Source organism: Ceratotherium simum, chromosome 36, assembly GCF_057802395.1.
Source record: "Ceratotherium simum simum isolate JZ-2026a chromosome 36, ASM5780239v1, whole genome shotgun sequence".
NCBI lineage: Eukaryota > Metazoa > Chordata > Mammalia > Perissodactyla > Rhinocerotidae > Ceratotherium > Ceratotherium simum.
The window spans coordinates 19,259,293-19,271,342 of record NC_141935.1 but is presented as its reverse complement, the minus strand read 5'-3'; the positions used below and the strand labels follow the sequence as shown (position 1 = coordinate 19,271,342).

The following is a 12,050-nucleotide window of genomic DNA, read 5'->3' as shown; positions in this document are numbered from 1 at the left end:
TCCCCTGCTGCCCAGCGCCCGGGCCCGGCTGTACCTGTCGCGCAGGTGGCCGCTGCGCAGCCCCATGGCCGTGCACTCGGCCGCGCTCAGCGGCACCCCCTTGCAGGACTTGACCGGGTAGATCCACAGCTGCGCCACGGTGCCCACCTGCTGCAGCCGCCCGCGCCGCCGGGGCCTCGCGCGGCGCCAGGCCACGGCCCCCAGCGCCACGGCGGCCAGTCCCAGCGCGGCCACCCCCAGCCAGCCGGGCCGGGGCCGCGCGGGGAGGCCGAGGCGGGCCAGCGCCGACGAGGCGGCGGCGCCCATGGCCGAGCGAGCGCGGGGCTGAGCGCGGACGAGCGGACCCGGAGGGCGCGGAGGCGCTCACTGCTCCCCGCCGGAGGAGGAGCCAGACTTGGCTCACCCGCTGGCCCTGGCGCCCTGGCCGCGCGCCGCGGTGGCCGCACGGGTTACGCGTAAACGCGGCGGCAGGCACTGCGCGGTGATGGGGGAAGCCAGGCAGAGAGCGGCCGGGGTACTCAGGCGCCGCCGAGAGGCGACTGGGACGCCCAAGGCAACAGGGCCACCCGCCCACTTTCTCTGGCGTGGTCCCTTTCGCTTTGCTGCTGCTTCTTCCCGGGCCCCTGCGACAATCACCCAACCAGGGTAGCCCCTCGCCCGCCCACACAGCACCCCCGCTCTCTGCTGCCCCCCTGTCTTCTCATACTGCCCCCTTAGGCGCTCGACTGGAGCACAGGGAACAGTGAGGGTGGATCGTGGGTTGCAGACGGGAAGATTTTAAAACGTTTAGGAACTACTTTTTCTGGCAGAACGCGCTGAGAACTTTCGGCCCCTAATCCACTCCCCGGAAACTTCTGCGCTAGGACCAAACTCGAGCATGGCTTCTGGCAGCGTGAGGCCAAGTCCCGAGAATGCCCCGCCCATCCCCGCACCCCATCCCCCCACCGCGTCAAACGCCTGCTTGAGAAAGCTCACTGCTGCCGCGGAAGTCCACTGTTTGTTCCAGCCGACGTCTGAGGATAGGCCTCTGACCTCCTTTTCTTAGAGCAGTTACTAAAATGGGCTTACAATTATGAATCCCTCCTTTGTCTCTTTGAGATGTGTATGTATCTCCTACAACTCAGAAATGTCTTTCTCAAGGACCTGAGAGCCATTCCTTTGAAATGTAATCATGGGAAAGGGCAGAGCCTGTCTCCCAGTCTCTGTGGGAGGTTAGAATCCTCTCTTGAACAGTTGCTGGCTAGCAGACACAGCTGTCCTAATCACATTTACACCGGCCGATCCTTGCTTGTCTCTCTGTGAGCGCCTGCTCTCCCTCCTTACTGCCTCAGTCTCCCTTCAGAACGCCCAGTCACCTCTGGCAAATCGGAATGGAGCTCAGCTCCTTCCTCTACTGTCAGTAGTTACTGAATAAAATGTTTCCACTGCCTTAACTAGTGGCCGGCTTTGTTTATCTTTAACAGCTTCAATAAAGTAGGCTATTTAGTGAACTGTGGATTTTCTTAAAGAAGTTAAGGTTTGAGGTGGTTCGTTTATTTTTCAAAGATTGTCCCTTAAATTGTGGCACAGTTCTAGGAAAGCTGAAGGAGGCAGCGAGCGGGCCACCTCCCAGGTCCGTACTGGTCACCCTCTGGAGAAGAGGGCCACCCAGCAGGGGTGGGAAGAGGCTGGAGGAGGGTAGGCAACGGAGGAGCCAAGCTCCATTCCGCACTTCCTTGTGGAAAGTGAACTGAATTTTTCCCCAAACAGCCTCTGTTTGAAATCCCAGGCCAGTGGAATCAGCCTCTTCAGTAAGCACTCGTTCTCACCATGCTCAGCGGCCAAGGCTTGGATTTCTTGTTTAAGCATCTTGTTGTGAATGAAGTGTGTGTAAATTGACATCTGATCACCTTCTCCTCTCCAGACTCTCGAGGAGGGTCAGAGCCCTCCTTGCCCATAAGCCTGCTGTCAGACAGAGGTGCTTGTAAGTCCATCCTCCTCACCGCGCATGAGCTCCCAGACAGGGAAAATGTCTGATTAATCATCTGTTCTTTCAACCCGTATTTACTGATGATTCACCAGGCTCTGCCCTAGTTAGCACTAGGGATTTAAAGTTTAGAAGGAGCTGCACCACCGTCCAGGATAAGATGCATGTTGTAGAACATTATCAATTTTCTCTACTAGTTCATATTGTTTAGGTGTGATATGGTAAAACAAATATAATAAATATCCAGCAATGATTATACCATTTGTCCTGATCTGATCCTTAATTGAGAATAAATGTATAACTGAAGAGTAAATATTAGAATATATAATAAAAGTAGAAGATAAGATATTCAGGAGTAAGAAATAAAACAAACTATAGTATATTAAGGAATAATAAAAATATGCAAAATTAATAACTCAAATTCTACTTAACCCATGCAACTCTAATAATGTTTAAAAATATTGACATCCCTCAAAATGCAGTTTAAAAGCCTGTGATGTGTAACACACACGATTTTATTGATGTACGTAACATTACTACGCAGTGAAGAAAAGTGGGATAGTATATGCGTTTGCACTTCTCTAATGGGGAATTTAAAGCACAGGGAAGTTAAAGGCTTCTTTCTACTGATACCATTAATCTTTTCCTTTTTTCATTTAACAAATATTTCTTAAGCATCCCCCAGGGTAGGTGGTAGGGATACAGTGGTGATGGCTCAGGTTTAACATTTCCTAACTGCTACCAATTGAAGACAGGGTGACTTTGGAATCCAAAATTAAATGGATCTTGTCTTGATTCAGTTCTTGCCTGCCTCCAATGAGCTACTCTTACTACCAAACACATAACAAAACGGTCTTCCCATGGAAGATTTACAATCTTTAATAACATAAGTCCCCACTTTCACTGAACAAATTTAAGATACTGACATAAGGCATAATGATTTGCCTTATCATTTACTTTCAGGCAGAAAAGATAATGCACACACACTTGACAGTTTAGTTTCTTAATTGATGCAACTCTTAACGTTTAGCAGGTTGGTGATATAATTTCTCTGTTCAAGTAATTGGGCATTACACAACTTAATAGAGAATAAATTATCTTATATACCAGATATTGATTACTGGTTTTCAAAGAATTTGAATTCTGAATTACGCTGAAATCGCTCTGAACAGAATTAGTTTTTTATGGTTCCGAAGTTACTTCAGTGTTGCAGTACATCCTTATGACCTTCAAGGGTCATTGCTGGTATTTTTTGCAATAGGCACACTGCTGTGTGGTAGGGATTCAGAGATGCAAGACCTGCTCCAGAAGCTCACAACAGTGAGTGTGGAACTAACCGTTCAAAGAGATTTCACATTATTGGTTTGCCTGATAAACTGACTTTCACTATGTTAAATAAGTAAAAACCAGTAATGTTATCATTAAGTAGTAATACAAAAAGAATTTTCCCAGTATCTGTATAAAATAAGACTAATGCTATACATAGCTTTTTTTTGTTTAGCATTTTTTAATTGAGATATAACTTACATATAACATTATATTAGTTTCAGGTGTAAAATAAAACCTTATATTACTTTTCAGGTATATAATGATTCAATATTTGTATATAATTCAAAATGATCACCACAATAAGTCTAGTTAACATCATCCATCACCATAGTTACAAAAAAAATTTTTTTGTTGTAATGAGAGCTTTTAAGATTTACTCTCTTAGCAACTTTCAAATATGCAATACAGTATTATTAACTATAGTCACCATGCTGTAATTACAGTCCCATGACTTATTTATTTTATAACTGGAAGTGTTTATCTTTTGAGCCCCATCAGCCATTTTGCCCACCCACAGGGGTGGAGGATCTATTAATCTATTTGCTATTTGCTTTTCTTTTCCCTTTTTGAGAGATTGTCTTGTCTATATTTTTCTTATTGATTTGTAAGAGACTTTTGTAAATTAAAAAAATTACTCTTTATCGTATGTGTTTCAGAGTTGTTGATTTTTCCCCCTAGTTTGTCATTTTGGGGGCAACCTCTGCTTAAAAAGAAAAAATCCCTCTTTCTGATGAATAAGACATCACTGTCTGCCTAGAGGTACTGATATATCTCAACAAAACTCTGTTGATTAGAGTACCAACCCAGGAAGCAGAGAAAAAAAGATTCTAAAAGGCAAATATTGCCCTTGACCAGCCAGACCCTCATCAGGAGAGTGGGTGCCCAGCAGCCAACAGAAGTATTGATTAGGGCCACTCAGGAGTATATCTCTCCTGGGGAGATGTACAAATCAGATAATCAGAGTGTGATGGTAATCAACCTTCAACTCATATAACAAAATAACGTACAGGTAACATTTTACGCTTTTCATTGCAACATGTCAGGAGACATCTAATGTGAGTTTATCCAATTGTGGTGAGGCTAAGGCTGATCACATGCTTGAGGTGGTGTTTATTGTAATTAAGAAGTAATCTGTGAGTTGATATTTTGATATTACCTGAATTTTTTATATTGCAACCAACTTGTACTCAATTGTTTTACCAGCTATTGATGATCCTTTCCTGTAACAATTATTATGTTGATGATTATAAAACAGTGATTTTTTATTACTGTCACTTCTACACTTAGTACTTGGCATTTTTTCTGTAAAGAAGAGCTTCCCCTCCCCCACTTTTATTTTTGGCATCATTAAGGACTCATGGATTAATTTTGAAGCATTATTAATATTTTTGGTGCTCAAATTGTCCCAAATTTTACCAGTGGAAGGCCCTTCAATATGGATCCTATGACCTCATTAATCTTAGAGCACTTTGCTGTTTTCTAGTACAAGATATTCTAGGCTCGCTTTTAACTTTCACTGGCCCAGGCCTTGAATTAACCATTTCTTCAAGGAGATCTGGTTCCTTTTAGAGAGAATATGGTATTTAGAAACCCAGATCTGGGCTATAGGTGTGCTCATTGCTACTGGGTTGCTTCTAGGCTCATTTGATGGGCAGAAACAGGAATTACAAGCCTTTCTTATCTTTCTCCTCTCCATATTTTTTCTTACTTCTTCCACAGTGAGAACCTGGTCTCCTACAACATCACTATATCCTACAATGCACACAAAGTAGTTTTAAGTTACACAATACCACTACCAGCAACAAATCTACTAAGTAAATTTTAAGACTTCCAGCTGACAGAACAAGGAAATACATGTGTGTATGCTGTGGGAGATCAGAATTGGCCACCTCAAAATGCTTCTCTTTGGCATGAGGATTATTTTGGGCTGGTTACTTTTAAGGAAGTGCAGAAGAGAAAGAAGCTCTGAAAAGTAGAAGTTACCCTTTGTAAGAGACACGTACATTTATAAGTGAAATCTCCATTTGTAAAGGTATCTCCCTCTCTGTACTGGCAAGCAGGGGGGATGACCTTATCTCTAGAAACTCTTATCGGTGCAGAAGGCGAGGACTTAAATCTGCATACTCTTGTTTACCGTGCTTTCTGGTAATATCCCATGGCTGACTCCCCCCTACCCCCAGCATCATCCTTTGTCTACCTGAATATACTATTTAAGGTGAAAACCTCCGCCATTTGTCGAGATACTCAGTTACCCAGTGGGTCTCTCCCATGTATATGCGTTATAAAGCTTTGTTTGATTTTATCCTGCTATTCAGTCTCATGTCAACTTAATTTGCAGCCCAGTCAGAAAGGACCCAGAGTGGGTAGAGGATAGTCTTCAATACTAACCCATGTATACACACATCTATAAATATGTCTATATATAACCATCTGTAACTATGTTAAGCTAAACATGAGTTCATACTGATGTCTCCAAGTCTAGTGTATTACCATATGGATCATTCTAGCCTCCTCCCCTTGCTTATCTGAAAACTTTTAAACAAATGGTCCAGATATGTTAGCTAGTAAACTTTGGAGGTCAAAAATTAATGAATCTTGTTTTCCCCTTCAAGAAAGCAATTACTGTTTGCTCCAATTTTCTGAATTAAATAGTTATAAACATTCAGGATCAAAAGCACTAAATACTTAGCAGGGGTGTATGTTCTGGCTCCCACATTCCCACAGGTGGGACTGGGCTCTTGAGAAGACCACCAGTGTCCAGTGAGTCCCGGAGCTGCGTACCTAGTAATGACCACCTCCTGTGTCCTCACAGCGCCCAATCTCCTGTCAACCTACACTCTCAGCATTTAATGCTGGGGACTGAGAAGCTGGACATTCTCTGAATGTCATTGCTTAAATTCTATTTATTTTATCCAATAACAGTAGAGATATAACCCTTGTTTTCCAAGTCGTAACTACCATTGAGAAATCAAGGGTGGATTATAGGCTACAGTTATATTTAGCCTCTGCCCCAGAACAGATTGCCTGTTCCACATGCTCCTTGAGCCCTCCCCTCTCCCAGGCTGTCCCATTTGTAGGTGGAACATTAGGAGTCTCCTTCCCACCCAGCCTCTAGGTATTATTGCATGATAATATTATATTGACATTGTCACAACTTAATCTCCTGTTACCTACACCCCACCAACGTGAAGCTGTCACACCTCAATCCCCAACCTCCAGAGCTTTTTCCTTTGTATTGAGACCTTTCATGCCTTTCTGGTCCAGACTTACTCTTCCTCAGCTGAAGCCATAGAATAAATCCTTCCAGGCTCAGCCTAGAAGTTCCTTAGAGCAGTACATGCTGGACTGCATTAATAGCCACCTTTCACCAGCCAGTCCAGCACCTTGAATAGGTATGTGAGCACTGACTACTCCTCACATCCAAAATTTGACAAAAAATTAAACTAGAGGTACAATGTGTGGGTTGGTTCCATTCTTAATGGGATAAAAAAGCATTATGATCATAGTTGCCGAAAAGAATTGCAACTTCTTTTAATGTATATCCCAACATAGATATCTAGATATATGAATATAATTTATTTCATTTAATCCCCATAGTATTTCATTTCATTTATAGAGAGTTGCTATGGGGAGAGAGGTGTATGTTTTCCCTGCTACCAATGGCTCTGTTTTAATGCTCATCCCAGGTGAGTTTCCAGACTTCAGGTAACACTCTCTCTCAGAGACCAACTTCATCTTCTTGTTGAATTTGGAGCAGGGCTTTGGTGCTGAGTTTGGATCTTTCTTGTCATAGATGACATTAAACCTGTGACCACAGAGTGAGTCCCATACATAAATTACATAGACAAAGAGGGGTGCATTTAAATGTCTGCAAGAGGTGTGGCCTGCTAATGAGGAAGAATTTGAAAAGAATGCAAAATAGAGTCAAGCAGTAGATTGATTATTTGAACTCAATCAAGTGCTATGAACTCCGGCTGTGATTACACATTCATCAGTAGTGAGAATCAGCAGTTATGTACCTTGACCCTGTGGAACAGGGGAGAGGCTGCCCCATTTACAGGACGTGAACTTGAATTTCCTTATTGGTATAAAAGGTGATAAAAGGGCTCAAGCCGGTAGTCTGGGGATAACAAAAATCTTTTTGAGTGTTTGTAGCTTCAGCACCCCCATCCCAACCAAAATCTTTATTCAACAGAAAATCTCATCCACCTGAGATAGTAACTCCAAACCCAAAATTACTCAACGAAATAACAGGAAGATTTAGATTTAACTATAGAGATAATATAAAAGTTATTATACTAAGGTTAAATATGGGAATGATCTTTGTATATTTGGTACCTTAAGTATATATAACACGTAAGAGAGTTTACTATATTAGAGACTAGTCGGGAATATTAGAGGATCGAAAAGATTAACCTCAAGATTCCAATTTAAATTATCTAATTGCTTACTTGATTTAGGATTTTTTTTGGTGACTAAATGTCTTAACTAAAAAATGTCCTTGGTTTGTAAACAGTAAATTTCAGAGAATCTAAGAATTTCCATATTTATAAGTTTAATTTATCAGATTACAAGAGCTATTGAAACACTTGGGAAGGTCTGTTTGTTAGTCAAACAACTGATGTACTTAAGAAAACCATATTAAATTTACAAATGCAATTCAAAAGTCTTTAAGGTCAAACATCAATCAAACACCGCCTTTAAAAAGTAATTGTAAAAAAAAGAAAGAAAGGTAAAAGAGGAATAATAAGCTAAGTAAAAGGAGCTTAAAAGTTTAAGGTGATAGACAAATTTGAAACTTAAGTCGATAAAATGCTAATTGCAAAAAACCGAAGTAGCCTCTTTAGGGCCTCTGGGTCCTTGTACAAAAAAAAAAAACCTGTGTGTGTATAAATATATATATATATATATATATATAGTGGGCTTTTGTGACACTCCAGAATTACTAGAGTGTATGTAAATTTCAGTGTCAGTAAGAATCTGAGTTAAAATAATAATAATGGTAATGATCATAACACCTTGCATTTTACAGGACTTTACAATTTACAGAGTAATTTGACATTCAGGAAGGTTATGCCTCAGCTGCCAAACAGGAGTCTCAGAACTTCCTGAGGCCAAGGGCTCAGAAGGCCTTGAGGAGAGTGAGAACAATGGCCGATTGTTGTTCAGGGAGAGAGCAACTTTCATTCCAGTCCTGCCGTGTGCTAGATGCTGGTCTTTAGCCTTTAATAATGATCGAGGAAGATAGTCGCAGATCTCAAGTAGCCAGGCGCCTACTAAGAATCCCGTAAGTAAACAATTAGGTTACAAGAGAAGAGAAGAGCTGGAGGAGGGGGGAGGTGGCTCTTGAACCCACTGGACACCAGGTCCCCAGTGCGGATAAAGCTGAGAACAGACTGATGAGAAACATTGTGCTAAATGAAGAAAAGGTAGAGGGAGAGGGGGACAGAGAACATGGCTAAACTCAGTACAGGCTGGAAAGCAGAGGGTAAAGGCTGGGTGTAGCGAGAGGGCTGGGAAGATAAACAAGTCCAGATGGTAGAAAGAATTACACTGTGTGTAAAGGAATGTGGACTTCATCCAGAGGATTACAAAAAAAAAAAAAAAAGGTAATATTGTTTACTGATAAGAGAAACGAGGTGGCTGGAAACATGGGAGAAATGGAAACTTTTCACCTGTACACACATTTATACCTTGTACATTTTGAACCATTAAAATTATTACTTATTCAAAAAATTCAAAAATAAAAGTATTCTTAAATATATTTTTAAATTGTCCTACTTACAATGAGTCTGGTGATATACCAGGCTCTGGGTGAGCAAAACAGACAACAAATCTACCCTACCAGCTTCTCATCTACAAGATGTTTTCAAAGCTTTGTATCCCGTCAGAGACACAGCTCACCTGTGAGAGATTCCCAATGTCAAAATATGTATAAACAAATAATTATAAGCAAAAAGATTGTTATATTAGAGATATGGACTTAGAACTTGGAAAGCACAGGTTGGCAGTGGGCAGCTTACTATGCCCGAAGGTTAGGGGAGGTAACACGTAAACTGGGTTTTGAAGGATGCATAGGAGCTTTAAAAAATGGAAAAAAGAGGAAAAGCAACTCAAAGAGAAGTAGAATTTTCTGAAAAGGCCCGAAATGTTCTTGGAGGAAAGCCATTTGATATGATGATCAGGGCAGCACAGGAAACACTAGGAGGTGAGGCTATCAGGCAGGAGAAGGCCAAACTGTGCAGGCTTTGCATATGTTATTAAGGAGTATGAATTTCTTTTCTAGAAAGTTCCAATACACCCTGATGGACATTAGTATTCTGGAAGCTGGTGAATATGCCTTTAGGAAAATTTGATTTTTTTCCCCAAATAACAGAAAAAAAAATAACTTAATGAAAATTTTTTTTCTATTTTGCATTTTTCTTTCCAAAATTTTTACTGAAACCTCCTAGTTTCTGCTGGCTAATATAAGAAGGAAAAAAAAAATCAGTCTAACAAACAAATATAAATGGAAAAGCTCAGGAGTGAGTGAATAAGATTGCTCTTTTTTTCTCCTTGTCAAATACGTTCATAGTTGTGATTTTTGTATTTTATATAAAATATTTCTATTTCCAAAAGTGTTCTTTATTTATGTGTTGAGATTAACGATTCTCAGTGTTTCACTTTTTTCCCGCAGAAATCAAGGCTTTCTGATGATTTGCAAATCTTTTCTCCTCTGCCTCCAAACTCTCGGCCACGGCTTGTTTTCTTTGGCTTATACAGCTGGTTTTTGGTTTGGTTTTATTTTTTTTCAGTAGGGAAGTTTCTAGTTTGTCTTGAAAAATCAAAATACCTGGTAATGCAGGGTCTATATTCTGCATGACAGCAGTCAGCTGGGCCTGACTGCAGCCTGTCCTCCATCACCCTCCCGCTTCCAGCACCCCAGTTCCCACTTTCCCTGATTTCAACTGGACCCCCTGGGACTTGGGGTTTGCCCTGGATCTATGACGATCTCTCTGGCAGTTGCTCCGGATTTCCACCAGGGGGCGCTGTGACCAGCGGTTTGGAGAGAAGGGCGGGGAGGAAGCACTTGGAGCGGGTTCCACCGAGCAGTGAAAGGAAGCCCTCCTTTCCTTCCTGGAGCGCAAGTCATAAGACATGACTTCCCTTCACCCAACTCAGTGCAGTCGGGACTAAGAGCCACTTGCAGGTCAAGTATTTTGAAATAGAAGCAAGAGAAACAAACTACACTTTATATTACCCCTGACGTTGGAATAATACTTGGCAGTCAACAAAGCTCTGTCAGAGACTATGTGATGTGGTCCTCACAGCAATCCTGTGTCAGAAATAGGTTAAGGTGTCTATTCCTGTCCTAGCCAAGACACTCGGAGTCCCCTGTCTCACCTAAGAGCGAGAAAGAGGCAGGTCCCCCCCCAGGGTCGCTGCCTCCCACTTTCCCTCTGTGGGGAGGATGAGGAGAGGAAGGCGAGGAATGGACAGGTCAGAAGAAAGAAGTCCACACGTCTGTCACAGCAGACTTCCTCGTTGTGAGCTGGCCTTCCGTCAGCTGGACTTGTGTGTCTACCTACCTGTGCATCCTGGGCACAGTGAAATCTCAGTTTATAGTTGATGAATAAATAGATGATCCAAGGAAATCGTTGGGCCTCTCCCTGTATACAGGAAGGGCACTGATGTCCTTTCTTATCAAGGGCAAAGTTGCAGGGGCTTGGGCCGATGACCCCGAGGGGCAAGGACCTTCTCACCTCTGGCCAACCTGGTCCTGGGGTCCCCCAAGCTCCTCCAATCGCCATGACCACAAGTCTTTACGGCTTTGATTTTGAGGATGTTGTCAGCCAGGATGCAGAATCCTGCTTCCTCTCTCAGCTTTCAGCTGTTTGCCTCTTCCCTGCATTTGTTTTCTTTGGCTGCTGCAGGGAGATTTGTTTTTCATCTCAGCGGCATGTGCCCTGCTCAGAGTGAAGGATGAAGGCTGGAGCCAGATATGTTGTCTGGGAAGGGAAGAGAATCTCCTGCCTTGGGGGTCTCCTTTCCAAAGCACCGCCCCTATAAAGTAAATTCCTGTTGATAGGTCCCTCAAACCTCCCTCTTTCCACTCACTCCCCCAAGAAAAAATTATGCACAGCATCTCTTCACCCATGGGGAGTCACAAAATAACCTCTATTTCACAGGCTCTCTTTCATTCTATTCTACTCTATTCTATTCTATTCTATTCTATTCTATTCTATTCTATTTATTTATTTAATCTGCCCAAGTCTTGAACACCTTTAGTAAGTACAGGCATACTTCAGAAATATTCCGGGTTTGCTTCCAGACCTCTGCAATAAAGCGATATTGACGCAAATAATCCATAATCAATCTATAAATCAAAACTGGGATGAGTTTATTATGAGCCAACTTTTGAGGACCGTATAGCCCAGGGCCTTCCTTCCCTAAGGAAGGAAGGGCACCAAAGAAGTGGGGTGTACAGGGTGGTTATATACCATCAAAAAGCATGTATCACATATAATTGCAATGTCCCTTTTACAATAGTCATAAGATTGCCCTACCAGATTGCCCTGTCAGCATAGCAATTGAGGGACACAGCAGGGAGCAGGTCTGCTGTCTCGAGATGGGTGGTCACAGGAGGAGCGCAGCCATCAAATCCTAGCCTAGGGAGAAATGCTTATCCTTGAGGAAATGCCAATGTGGGGGAAGTTGCATCCTTATCTTAAGGGCATTTATTCTTCTCTTTGGGACATGTTAACTGCTTAAAGCA

At 42.4% G+C, this 12,050-nt stretch overlaps 1 protein-coding gene across 2 annotated transcripts in view; it reads right to left on the bottom strand.

Moving 5' to 3' along the window:
- The window catches only part of MTARC2 (mitochondrial amidoxime reducing component 2), a 37,787-nt gene extending 37,144 nt beyond the window's left edge, over positions 1-643 (bottom strand). Inside the window, exon 1 of one of the 2 annotated variants that reach the window (XM_087424368.1) lies at positions 35-643. In XM_087424368.1, the coding sequence (XP_087280494.1) occupies positions 35-306 (272 nt within the window). In that variant the 5' untranslated portion in view covers positions 307-643. The remainder of the gene's footprint in view (positions 1-34) is intronic. The other variant, XM_087424369.1, reaches the window with a different exon arrangement.
- Positions 644-12,050: the final 11,407 nt, after the last annotated feature.